Here is a 13,992-nt window from a genome sequence, read left to right on the forward strand (position 1 = left end):
ATGGAAGTCATGTGTACAGTTAGTTCTGGACGAGCCTGTAGTAAGAAATTTAAGTTGTTGTTATTAATTATTTTCCAGTTTGAGATACACACAGTGACAGGACTATGGCCATTACCACAGACAGTAATCTCTTCAATGGAGCGATACACACTGAATCCTCAAGATTTCCACTTTAACTATGGAAGAAATTCAGCTGTAAAACAGGGATGTTCTATCCTAGATGCTGCTTTCAAGAGATACTTTTCTTTAATTTTTCCAGGATACTTATCTGGTAAGTTAACAAGTATATCAATGATAAAACAGTTGTTGGTGTTAAAGTATATCACTGCCACTTGTTATAAACATTTGCTTTCTTTTGTAATCATTTTTATAATATATAATCAATACATATACAAATATAGTCTTTCCGCCATAGCTGGATATGGATACTATCTATTTTTCTCCATTCACAAGTTTTATGTGAACTGATTTTTGAGCTACAAGCTTTTGAGCTGCAGAAGTAGATGTGGCAGGTGATGTACAAATTTATGATTGTATGGGTGCAGTAAAATGATGCTCAAAGAATATCTTTTTGAATTGGCCATTTGTTATGTTGGCATGTAAATGAGAACAATGGGCTTTGTAGAGACAGTTCATCAGCTGGCCAATGAAGGCCACGTACAAAAGCCCACAGTGACAATAGACCCACACAGTACTGTGTTTTCAAAATACCTGAAAATAATGCAAGTTACAAGGTGTGTTGGTATGATATGGTATGAATGCAGAACTACAAAATATTTCCCTGACAACTATTTTGTAATAACTTCACTTTATGACCATTAGTTAATGATACTCTGCACTTCGGTGAAGAAAAAACATTTACTTTGTCAATCACCGTTGATCAAGATGACTGTGACGGGTACCTGAATGCAGACTCCTCTGAGAGATGTAAGTATCAACAAATATTTATTTTAAATGGAACAAGGAGGAGAAACAGAGTGCCCACTGATTGCTGTCTGAGCCTGAGCCTCTAAATGTATGTTATTATTATTCCAGATCATTTGAATGTCTCAGGACAACATGCAGTCCTCAATGCAGAAACAGTGTGGGGTGTTCTAAGAGGTGATTACAATGTTTGTTTGTTTATTAAGAATCTCATTGACTCATCTTGTTTGGACTGCTCCTGTTAGGGGTTTCCACAACAGATCCACCATTTCTCCAAGTCATATACAACTGCTTCTGTTGCACCATTTGTCAGTATGTCCTCCCACACCACATCCATCAGTCTTCCTCTTCTCCTCCTGTCTAGTGGCTCCATTCTCATCATCATTTTAACCCAATATATTGCGTGTCCATCCTCTGCACATGCCCAAACCATTTCAATCTCATGTCTCTCACATTGTGTCCAAACCATGAACTCTGCTGTCCCTCTCTTAGATTCATTTCTAATTCTGTCCTCACTTTCAAACAACACAGCTGATTGCACTACTGTCTTGGAAACCTTCCTTTTCAATTTTGCAGATACCTTTCTATCATAAATCAATTTATCAATCGTCACCAGCTCTGCTTCTTGCAACTGCACCATTCCACCACCCTCCATCTCAATCAACAACTCAAGAAGTCTAGCTTCACCTGTAAAAATTTAACCATTGATCACATCCAAGGTCTTTGATTCTGAGAGTGTGAGATGCTCTGATTGATGTGCTTGAGAAGCTGAGTGAGGAATCAGATTACTTGGGTTTGTAGTTGTCTTGACTAAGACCCAGACATCATCTGTATGTGGTGAAAATGTTGAACTTGTAGACATTTACTTACAGTGACATTCGTGTCTTTGCGCCATCAGCCTTTAAGATTGAGAGACACATGGAAAGACATTGTGGAGTCATAAAGTCACTGGACAGAGGTGTTTAGTGTTACTAGTTCCATCGCAGGAGAATGAAAGTCCACATCTATAGGATCCTGAGACCTGGTTGTGAGACTTTGATGCTAAACAGTGATGTAAGATGACAGCTGGATGTCTTTAGGTCTCTTTGGATCACTGGAATGACTGTGTTAAACTAATGCTTACTGAGGGAGTCTAAGATGTCACTTGCATTGTGAGGAAATGTCAGCTTTGACATTTGGGTATGGGACATGTTTTTCTAGGCATCCCTGCAACTGCACTCAAAAAACTGACTCATTGATTGGATTTCCATGTAATAAATATATGTAGTCTCAACTAAATTAAATTAAATGTTATTGCATGGATGTGCTTTATTTGAGTTGGGGCTACATATATTTATTAGATGGAAATCCTGCACATAACTGAATTGAGTTCATCCAATGAGCCCTTTTTTTTTTTTAGTGTGGAGAAGGTCAAGAGGGTGCCCACATTTCTCCTGCCTGCCATATATTAATAGCTACTTTTGAGAAGTTGGGATGGACCAGTTGTCTGCCTGGGTGGTTTCTATCCAGGATCCAAGATGGTTCTGTAGTGTGATGAATGGTGCAATGCTTGACACCAGACCTGGCCTGACCTCCCAATCTCATACATGTAGCTCATGTTCCTGTGACTGACTTTCATTCCCCTTCTCTCCACTGCTTATCTCCACCTCTCTAAGACTGCATGATGTCATCAGCACGCATCATGGACCATAGAAGCATCTGTATAATTTCCTATATAAACCTGTCCATCACAATTATGAGCAAGAAAGGGTTCAGAGTTGATACTTGATGCAATCCCACTGACATACTAAACCTTTCTCTCATTCCTATGGCATAAGTCACCACTGTCACGCTGTACTGCATATCTTGAATCACCCTCACATACGTCTTTTTCACTGTCCACCTGGTCACACAATATCACAACACCTCTTTCAGCACCCTGTCATAAGCATTCTCTAAACCTACAAACATGCACTGCAACTCTTTCTGGCCTTTCCGAGACATGTCCATCGACAGTCTTAAAGTAAACGGCACAACTGTATTGATCTTTCTGGGCATACACCCATATTGCTGTTCACAAACCATCACCTCTCTGTTCAGCTTATAGCTCTTTCTGATAACTTCATGTTGTAGCTGATCACCTTTATTCCTTTGTAGTTACTAGAACTCTGCACATTATCCTTATTTTGAAAATTGATACCAATGCTTGTTCCTTCAGTCCTCAGGCATACTTTCACTATCCAATATTTTATTAAACAATATGCTTAAAAGGGTGGCACAGTGGCTTAGTGGTTAGCACTTATGGCTCACAGCAAGAAGGTCATGGGATCACTTTCCTGCCTGGTCCTTTCCGTGCATTCAAAAAACTGATTAATTGCATTGGATTTCCATGTAATAAATATATGTAGTCCCAATTAAATGATCTTGCATGCATGTGCCTTTTTTGAGTTGGGGCTACATATATTTATTAGATGGAAATCCTGCACACAGTTGAATTGAGTTCATCCAATGAGTAATTTTTTTGAGTGTGTGGAGTTTGCATGTTCTCCCCGTGTTCATGCACATTCTCTCTGAATGCTCTGTCTTCCTCCCACTTCTAAAGATGTGCAGGTTAGGTGAAGTGGAAACTTTAAATTGATCATAGGGGTGTGTGTGTGAATGGGGGTGCACCATTCTCACCCCATGACTGTTAGTAGGATAGCATCCCCCCCCCAGGCCTTGATTGTTGTAAGTAGGTATAGAAAATTAATGGATAATATGGTTAAAACTTCCCACCTGTCCTCAACATTTCTATGCTTCCACATCTGGCCCAACTGCCTTGCCACTCTTCATAGCTGTATATTAATGTCTTGCACTTCTTGATTCTCATTCTCAGCTTCATTCAACCTTCTCTCCCTCTCCCTTTCTTTGTTTTCTCAAAGTATTTATTTCACCTTCTCCACACCTGCTGCTCACTTGTTGGCATATTTCCATCTGAATCCTTTATCAACCTAACCTGCTGCACATCCCTTTGACTAGTATGTCACAGGGCTGGAACAGTTTGAGAACAAGGCTGGAACAGTTTGAGAACAACATCTGTAAGAAATTTTTCAAACTTCTGCTTGCCTTCTTGGGGGTGGGGGGTGGGGGGGGGGTTGCATTCTCTTTGTGCGAGTCGCAGGGCATCGCTCTAGTGTTGGTTGAACTTTGAACAAACCAAAAATTCCGCAGGAACAAATTTTCTCTGTACATAGTCATAGAGTCCTCGTGGGTGTCTCAAATCCTTCAAGATGTAGTTTCTGTGAGTACAAAAGTGCAGTACATGAGACAAATTGTGAGGCGTTGACCACACTTTTACTTTTGTATAATCGGAGAGGAACAGCGCTTCTGGAAGTGGGTGAGTGAATCCAGCAGCCTTCAGCCATGCAGCTCTGCAGCCAGGCTGGCTCTGACCCACAGTGCACGCATGTCATCAGGCTGGACAACACCTGTATGGAACCAAAGGAGCTGCAATATTCGATGGAAGCAAGCTTTATGCATCAACCCAAACATGCACACACGTCAGTGGCTTGGACAAGTCCTCCTTGCACCAGAGGATCCACACAATCCAGTGGAAGCAAGTTTAATGTTTTATTGTGTTATACTCAGTAATTCATGGAGGGGTAGCCATTCCAGCTCATCGAGGTGTGCTTCCAGAGGATCCTGAAGCCCGTGTGTACTTTGAGGAGCACTGCGAGCTGATCCAGGAGCCCAGGCAGTGGAGTATCACATAAGGGGAGGAGGAGAGGACAGTGGATCCAGCAGGGAAAATAATACTGATGAGATGCAGCTCATGGAGATCATTCTATCAATCAATCAATCAATCAACTTTTTTCTTATATAGCGCCAAATCACAACAAACAGTTGCCCCAAGGCGCTCTACAAGACAGTGAGTGTGCTGTCCACATTTTTTTTCGTGTTTTTTAAACTATGATTTATTAATATTTATTTTTTATTTATTATTATTTTATTTTATTATTTAGAGGACTTTGCCTTGTGGCTGAAGTCTGGGGTATTTCCACAGCCTCTTTTCACATAATATAACAGCACAATAGCAGTCTACAGCCATCCTGAGCACTTCGTTTGTAAACGTGTCATCATTTTAGGCATGCGAGGGGCACTTAACGTCTGTGAGAGTGCTGTGTGGCATTCACAAGCAAACCTTGCACCTGCAAAGGCCGCAGGAGTGGCACTCATTGGAGTGGCATTTGCAAGAGTTCTGCATAGAACTTGCACGCTATGTAGGCTACTTGTGATTTTTTTTACCCATTTTCACCGCCAGTCCATGCGACGTTCAGCCCACAGTCGGACGACGTGCTAGCGTGTTGTTAGTACCACTTCAGTGCGATACCAACTGAAAAATTGTCCCTAATTTGCGTATTTTGTCATGATTTTGTCTCTCTAACTACTCTCTAACAGTCGCGGCCCATGCAGTGAGATCATAACCTTTCTGTTTGACTAATTAGTGCCTGTCCTTTTCACCATACTTATGTATTATTCGACTTCACATACAGCTCACAATATGCCTTTTCTTTAGTCTTTGCCACCTCTCTTCAACCTCCACTGTATCTCCTTGTCATCCTCTCTACTTTCATCTTCTTTTCTCTTTCTATGCCATTTCTATACTGTCAAACTCTTCCTCACTATAGTTTCCTGCTTATTCTCATTACACCATCAGCTCTTATTGTTTTCCATTTGTCCAGTTGTCTAGCATCTCTTCACCAGCACCCAGTGCCTGTCTCGCCTCCTCCCTGAATTTGACACAATCATTTTTCTTTCTTCAACTTCCACCATCGGACCCTTGGCTCAGCTCTGACTCTTTTGTTCTTCTTCATCTCCAAAGTCATCTTACAAATCCCTATCAGCTACTCCCCTACTACCTTACAGTCTCCATTTTATTTTAGGATGCTTCTCCTGCATGGGGCATAGTTCAACTGTGTACGTCTTTCTCCACACTTGCATGTCACCCTATGCTCCTCCTTCTTCTTAAAATATATGCTGACACATACATTTCCATCCTTTTTGCAAAATCCATGAGGTTTGCATAGACTAAATTGATTGATGATAAGCTTTTTAATTAAGAGTCTTTTGTTTAAGCACAGGCCTGGAAACGTTCAGTCAGCTGGTGTATCAAGATGATTTAGGCAGAGTAAGTCTAATTTCATAACTGTGCTTTAAAGCCTAAGTGGTTCTTAAATACACAACCATTTCCTGAATAATGCTTTAAATGTTCACAATGGATTCATTAATTTTTGTGCTGTTTCTTTTTTAGCTTTTTGTAAACAAGACTGAGATACACGACTTCCCTCGTTTTCCATACAGGGGCATTTTGCTGGACACTTCACGTCACTATTTACCATTGCAAGCCATTCTAAGAACGCTGGTAAAACCTTAAACAATAAGGCCTTATGTTTCACTGATCCCACTTATACTCATTATTAATAATAATTAATGTAGTGAAAATAATGCTTGTGTTTCTGTTTAGGATGCAATGACGTACAATAAGTTCAATGTGTTTCATTGGCACATTGTTGATGATCCCTCTTTCCCATACCAGAGCCACACCTTTCCAAACCTCAGTAGAAAGGTATGATGGCTTCTAATACACATACAAGTGTGACAAAATAAGCTGGCTCATAAAAACATTTCTCTTTATTTTATGGAATGGTATAGTTTAAAAATACTGCTCAACTTGCTCTGACTCAGGGGGCTTTCCATCCCACAACTCACATTTATACACAAGCAGATGTGAGAAGGGTTGTGTCATATGCCAGGCTGAGAGGAATAAGGGTCATTCCTGAGTTTGATTCTCCTGGACACACCAAATCTTGGGGGAAAGGTAATATTCAAGTGCAAAATGAGACAAAAAGTTGGCTTTTGATGGAGAACCTGAGCAACACTTAAACTGAAGTTGATGGATTTTGTTCATTTTTCCCTGCAGGGCAGCCTGACCTGTTGACTCCCTGTTACAGAGGAGGCACTCCTTCAGGTAAATTTGGTCCTGTGAATCCATCATCAAGGGGTACCTACCAGTTCTTGGCCAAACTGTTTAAGGATGTGGCATTGGCATTTCCTGATTCTTATATCCACTTGGGAGGTGATGAGGTTGAACACTCATGCTGGTAGGCTGAATTGAGATGACCTGATTATTATTCTGCCTAATAAAGCCTCATTCACTGTGCCTGAACGTTACAGGGAACACAGGACACATGGACTGAGCACCATATTTCATGATTTTCTCTACAATAAGTCAGATTTGGGCCACAAAACGTGGCAAACATAAAGAATAGTACCTACTGTGCAATCCTACCAATTTTGGTTACATAACTATCAATATTTTCAACATTTCAACAATTTTTTTCTGATGGATTTGAACCCAAACTCAGAAGGTGTGACATCCCCACCCCTCGACTCTTTTCTGAGGCTTTGGGCTTGGGATTCCCCTGTTGCCATAGAGATGCAAGAAAAAACCCTGGTGGTGGAGGATATCATTTGCTCATCCCAGTCTCACAGTTTGTGTGTGTGTGTGTGTGTGTGTGTGTGTGTGTGTGTGTGTGTGTGTGTGTGTGTGTGTGTGTGTGTGTGTGTGTGTGTGTGTGTGTGTGTGTGTGTGTGTGTGATACATCACAAAAAGTATTCTATTTTCATGATGCAGTTACCTTTCACTCACTAATTTTACCCTATCCTAACCCTAATCATAACCCAAAGGTCTCCCCCACCCCGTGTCACCCCAAATTTTGAGGGTTTTAAATGTAATTAATATTATTATTTTCAATGTACTTGCAATTATTAATTTTAGGGATTTAAGTAATAATGTTTCATTTGATTTAATTCATTTCAACTACAATATTGTTTTGCCCTTAATTGACAATGTCATGTGGAAAAAATGACCTTAACTTTATCAATTAAATTCAATGTTTTATGTCTTAGAGTGTACTCTATTTCATGACGGCATCACAAACTAATACATTAAATCACTTTTCGTGATGTCATCATGAACATGGAGTGAGATCAGGTTGCGTTTGTTTCCAGTGGTTTCACTGACATTAAGTTGTCAAAGGATTTTCTAACAGAGAAAGTGTTGGGGTAAGGGGAGTAGGGGGTGGTTGAGGACCAGATGTATTACTACAACACTTTCTATCAGCAAATCTCATAGAAGCCAAAGCGGCTCTGTGACCATACAAAGGCACACATGCACGTATGTTCCATGTATACCTTTGTGCCCACCAGATACAGTGTCACCCTTTCAGCTAAGAAGACTGCAGTTTCCTGTCAGACTCTGTTTTGCAATGTCAATAACAAAATCTCAAGAACAAACAATAAATGTAGTTGGGCTGAACTTGCAAGAGTCATGCTTTCCTCAGTTTCCTTGAGGGAGTTTTCCCAAGGGATTAATAAAGTTCTATCTAATCGAATCTAATCTACTCATGGCTGATTGTACTCTGATTACTTGTGAACATGTTCACCTGATAACTTGTTCATAATTGTGAAAGTGGCACAAAAATATTGTGTATAATAAGGCTTTAATATAATTTAATAGTTCCGTTTTTTTAATATCACTACAGTGCTAATGCATCAAAAGTATAACATTGCAAAGTGATGGGTAATATATGAATGAATGGACATACATAACTAAAGGTGTGAGATATTTAAAGTTTTTTTTAAATGCAACAACCAAAATAAATACATTTAAAATGATCTGTCACATAAGAAAATGTGAACAGCAGTGAAGGAGCATGAAAACCTTTTCAATGTATTGTTCATTTACTCCACTACACTGCTCATGTGCCACAGGAGATCCAACCCTGATGTTCGCGTGTTCATGCAGAAGATGGGATTCGGAGGAGACTTAACCAAACTGGAAACATACTACATGGAAAAGTAGGGCGTAGGAATGAAAACTTGGTGCACCAGCATTAATACAGTAATGTAACGTTCAATAATGTCTTTATTTCCAGTATTGTGAATATCACTTCAGCTCTCAACAAGACAGCCATCATGTGGCAAGATGTGTTTGACCATAAACCAGTAAGTATTCTAATAATAAATAAATAAAATAAATACAAGTCAGTGATATTTGCATCATGTATTTGATTCATACCACATTCATACTTTGAACAGTTTCAGTGTTTTAACCTCAATTTTATTTTTCCACAAAATATAAATATAAATATATAGATATATTTATATAGATATAATATAAATATAAATATCCAGTCTTTTTCTACCATTTTAAGTATAGATGTATGAGATCAGTTTTAATAACCACAAACTGTAGTGATTCTTTTTTGAAACTTATACAATTAATTATTTAGTCTATAAAATTACACATGATAGTGAAAAACTGTCATCACATTCAAACATCTATATTATAATAGCCAAGTGGCCTCTGTATGCGTGTGTGTGTATTGCTTCAGTCATACAGAAACCAAGGAGAGATGACATTTATTGTTTAGTATGCTTATGTATTTTGGGTCAAGGATGAAAGCTGCAAAAATGGAAAGTTGATAGGACTAATAATTTTGGAGAAATATGCAATTTTAGTTAACCAGTAAACAGTGGACATTGTGCTGCGATGCACCATAGAAGTTCGGGGTTTTAAATGTTGTTATTGTAGTTAATGTTTGTTTAACAGTATTGTTAGTGTTATTGATTTAATGTGTTTGTTTTGTGATTGTTTTTGATGTATTGTTTTTGTAGTTCGATTGGTTTAGTCAGTTTAGTTGTGTCATGTTGTCATTACCATGAGTGAAAAGAATATTGCTTTTGATGTCTTCCGCCACATTCTCTGTTTGTGCGTGTGTAAAAATTAAAAGCACTTGCTTGTAGTAGAATGTAGAAAAACAAAAAGCTCTGCATGCGTGTGACTGCATCAACGATGAATGCTGTGGAAACAGGAAGTTGATACACCATGGGAGTTCAGGGTTTTGGAGTTTTAAATGTTGTTATTGTGGTTCATGTTAGTTTAACAGTGTTGTTAGTCTTTATTGTGTTTTTGTAGTTCAGTTGGTTTAGTTAAGTGTCATGTTGTCATTTCAGTGAGTGAAAAGAATGTTGCTTTTGATGTCTTCCAACACGGTCTCTGTACATGTTTAAAAATTAAAAGCATCTGCTTGCAGCAGAATGCAGAAAAAACTAAAAGCTCTGTGTGCGTGCCACTGGGATAACTGACATTTGCCGTTTGATATGCTTATGTAGTTTGGGTCAAGGATGAACGGTGCCAAAACGGAACGTTGATAGTAATAAAATTTTTGGAGAAACTACGGATATTAACAAACATTGTTTAGATTATGGACTAACATGCTATTCCAGCAGGGGGCGCTAAATCATCTTTATATTAAAAGCGTGAGTGCCTACGAGCGTGATTTTATTTATTAAGTTCAATGGAAGAACATAATATAATTGTAAATATATGAAAAAATACATGGATGAAAGAATTGAAACCACTTATTTCCATTCTGGTCCATTTAAAAATCAAATGACAAAATAGAAGTAATTATAAAATATACTACTACTACTACTACTACTACTACTACTAATAATAATAATAATAGTGTGTCTATGATAACAAGAACCTAAACAATTTATAAATACATTAAGACAGTAAATTAACATAAAAAAACTACATAATTAACAGGAAATAAAAGGGTTTATTTATTTATTTATTTATTACCAACCTTGAAAAATATCAGTTACTTGTTTTATAAACACTACCCAATCGAGAGCCAGTGGATGTCCACGGGCAACACACTAGTATGAAATTAATTGTATAGAGCCAAAAGGACAACATCGCTTATTAATTTCCCAGTTAAAACAATACAAAAATAAAAAGTAAAAAATTGATAAGATGCAGTCAATGAGAATGTAATTATCAATCTTTGATAAAATAAATAAATGAATATTTGCTTAAAAAGTAGTCACTGTCCAAATGCAGGTGTTGGCCAGATTCCAGGTGATACACACAAAAATCTAACACCGCTCACATGGCACTTAGAAAATGTGTGGCCATTCGTGCTATTAGCACGAAAATACTCAGCACACGATCACTTTCGAGCTGGCGGTGAAATTTGTCTAAGTGCCCCCATGACTATGGAGTTGCAGAGTACACATGTGGTGTGCCAGAGTGTCGGCTCCTCCCACAACACGTGTGTGTGTGTGTTTCGCCCCCCACCCCCGCAACATGTGCATGCGTGTGGTTCGTGCACCCCCCACAGGCAAGGCGCCATCTTGCTCTGTGCGCTGAATGGACAGGGTGTGTGGCTGGCTGTCAAAAGCAGCGGCTGTTGACATCTTTGGTCCTGGATGTCACAGCTGCAGAACATGTACAGTGTTTTGACGGACATGCGCATGTGTGTGCTTGCTATCCTCACATGGAAATACATAAAATCATATATCACTTTTGCAACAGGCTGGAAAGCGTGCACATTGACAGGCTGCCCCAGCTGAAAGAGACCGTCAGTTCATGTGGACAAGCAGCAGGCGATCTGAATATCATGTCTGTCTGACAGGACACGTGTGTCCTGTGTACTTGAACTGCTCCACTTGGGGCAGGAAGTCTCCCCTGACCCGGATGGCACGATCCACCTTTTTCTTATAGAAGACCATGGTCTCAGATTTGGAGGTGCTGATCCTCATCCTGTTTGCTTCACACTCAGCCTCAAACCTGCCCAGTGCAGTGAAGCTAACAGAATCATATCATCTGCAAAAAGCAGAGATGTAATTCCGAGATAATGTAATACCTATGTAATTCCATAGGTATTAAAGGCACTGCGCTGCGGTGGTTTGAATCATATTTGTCTAATAGATTACAATTTGCTCATGTAAATGGGGAATCTTCTTCACAGACAAAGGTTAATTATGGAGTTCCACAAGGTTCTGTGCTAGGACCAATTTTATTCACTTTATACATGCTTCCCTTAGGCAGTATTATTAGACGGTATTGCTTAAATTTTCATTGTTACGCAGATGATACCCAGCTTTATCTATCCATGAAGCCAGAGGACACACACCAATTAGCTAAACTGCAGGATTGTCTTACAGACATAAAGACATGGATGACCTCTAATTTCCTGCTTTTAAACTCAGATAAAACTGAAGTTATTGTACTTGGCCCCACAAATCTTAGAAACATGGTGTCTAACCAGATCCTTACTCTGGATGGCATTACCCTGACCTCTAGTAATACTGTGAGAAATCTTGGAGTCATTTTTGATCAGGATATGTCATTCAAAGCGCATATTAAACAAATATGTAGGACTGCTTTTTTGCATTTACGCAATATCTCTAAAATCAGAAAGGTCTTGTCTCAGAGTGATGCTGAAAAACTAATTCATGCATTTATTTCCTCTAGGCTGGACTATTGTAATTCATTATTATCAGGTTGTCCTAAAAGTTCCCTAAAAAACCTTCAGTTAATTCAAATGCTGCAGCTAGAGTACTGACGGGGACTAGAAGGAGAGAGCATATCTCACCCATATTGGCCTCTCTTCATTGGCTTCCTGTTAATTCTAGAATAGAATTTAAAATTCTTCTTCTTACTTATAAGGTTTTGAATAATCAGGTCCCATCTTATCTTAGGGACCTTGTAGTACCATATCACCCCAATAGAGCGCTTCGCTCTCAGACTGCAGGCTTACTTGTAGTTCCTAGGGTTTGTAAGAGTAGAATGGGAGGCAGAGCCTTCAGCTTTCAGGCTCCTCTCCTGTGGAACCAGCTCCCAATTCAGATCAGGGAGACAGACACCCTCTCTACTTTTAAGATTAGGCTTAAAACTTTCCTTTTTGCTAAAGCTTATAGTTAGGGCTGGATCAGGTGACCCTGAACCATCCCTTAGTTATGCTGCTATAGATGTAGACTGCTGGGGGGTTCCCATGATGCACTGTTTCTTTCTCCTTTTGCTCTGTATGCACCACTCTGCATTTAATCATTAGTGATCGATCTCTGCTCCCCTCCACAGCATGTCTTTTTCCTGGTTCTCTCCCTCAGCCCCAACCAGTCCCAGCAGAAGACTGCCCCTCCCTGAGCCTGGTTCTGCTGGAGGTTTCTTCCTGTTAAAAGGGAGTTTTTCCTTCCTACTGTAGCCAAGTGCTTGCTCACAGGGGGTCGTTTTGACCGTTGGGGTTTTACATAATTATTGTATGGCCTTGCCTTACAATATAAAGCGCCTTGGGGCAACTGTTTGTTGTGATTTGGCGCTATATAAAAAAATTGATTGATTGATTGATTGATTGATAGTCAAATGACAGTTTTGTTTGTTTTGGTGTCTTTGTTTAAATCAAAAGAAAAACCATCTATTTTCGGTCAGTCAAGCCGTTTTGTAGAACTGTCAAAAAAAGAAACCCATTTGAACTTCTGCTTTGCAAATATAGTTGATAATGACATAAATATGAATTCAAACTTAAAATCACTATAACAAGCTGAGAGTCACACACATTTCGCTTCACGTGAGAAGAACTTGTCATTACACATACATCCAGTGAACTTTGCCCTCTGCATTTAAGCCATCCTGATTTCAGACACAAGCCAAACAGTAGGAGCAAGACATTGTGTTATTTTACCCCTGTGAGAAATGAGTAAAGAATCATTTTAAACAATAATATTTTAAAATGAACAACATGACCAGTCATGCACTTCTACACTCATTTCTGTTTTTTTGAATGACTGCTTGTCTGGGGGGAGTGGGGTTAACTTTTAAAATGGATAGAATGTGTCTCAATCATCAGAGTTTGTGTCCTGTGTGGCGTTGTGTTGCAGCTCAAGTCTCCATCAGTGGTGGAGGTGTGGAAGCGCGGTTGTTACCTGTGCAAAATGTATAGGGTGACTAAAGCAGGACTGATGGTGATTCTGGCCTCTCCATGGTATTTGGACCAGCCAGGACCCACGCACAACTGGGCCCGCTACTACAACGTGTGGCCCCTCGCTTTTAAAGGTCAGAGCAAAGCCTGTGTGCTACCTGATGTTTATACAGTGGTGTGGTATTTAATGTTCTTCTGGTTTTCCTGCAGAATAGAGTGTATATTGATAATTAGCAATTGAGCAATTAAGCACACCCCTGCTGGTGACCTTCTTTCG

General features: G+C 39.4%; 1 protein-coding gene across 1 annotated transcript in view; it reads left to right on the forward strand.

Annotated features, from left to right (window-relative positions):
- The window catches only part of hexa (hexosaminidase A (alpha polypeptide)), a 20,120-nt gene continuing 6,128 nt past the window's right edge, over nucleotides 1–13,992 (forward strand). Inside the window, exons 1-11 of the mRNA XM_034175483.1 lie at nucleotides 1–271; nucleotides 823–927; nucleotides 1,036–1,101; nucleotides 6,024–6,070; nucleotides 6,194–6,304; nucleotides 6,407–6,508; nucleotides 6,628–6,760; nucleotides 6,863–7,043; nucleotides 8,716–8,802; nucleotides 8,880–8,949; nucleotides 13,675–13,849. Of these exons, the coding sequence (XP_034031374.1) occupies nucleotides 1–271; nucleotides 823–927; nucleotides 1,036–1,101; nucleotides 6,024–6,070; nucleotides 6,194–6,304; nucleotides 6,407–6,508; nucleotides 6,628–6,760; nucleotides 6,863–7,043; nucleotides 8,716–8,802; nucleotides 8,880–8,949; nucleotides 13,675–13,849 (1,348 nt within the window). The remainder of the gene's footprint in view (nucleotides 272–822; nucleotides 928–1,035; nucleotides 1,102–6,023; nucleotides 6,071–6,193; nucleotides 6,305–6,406; nucleotides 6,509–6,627; nucleotides 6,761–6,862; nucleotides 7,044–8,715; nucleotides 8,803–8,879; nucleotides 8,950–13,674; nucleotides 13,850–13,992) is intronic.

This window comes from Thalassophryne amazonica, chromosome 8, assembly GCF_902500255.1.
Source record: "Thalassophryne amazonica chromosome 8, fThaAma1.1, whole genome shotgun sequence".
Lineage (NCBI taxonomy): Eukaryota > Metazoa > Chordata > Actinopteri > Batrachoidiformes > Batrachoididae > Thalassophryne > Thalassophryne amazonica.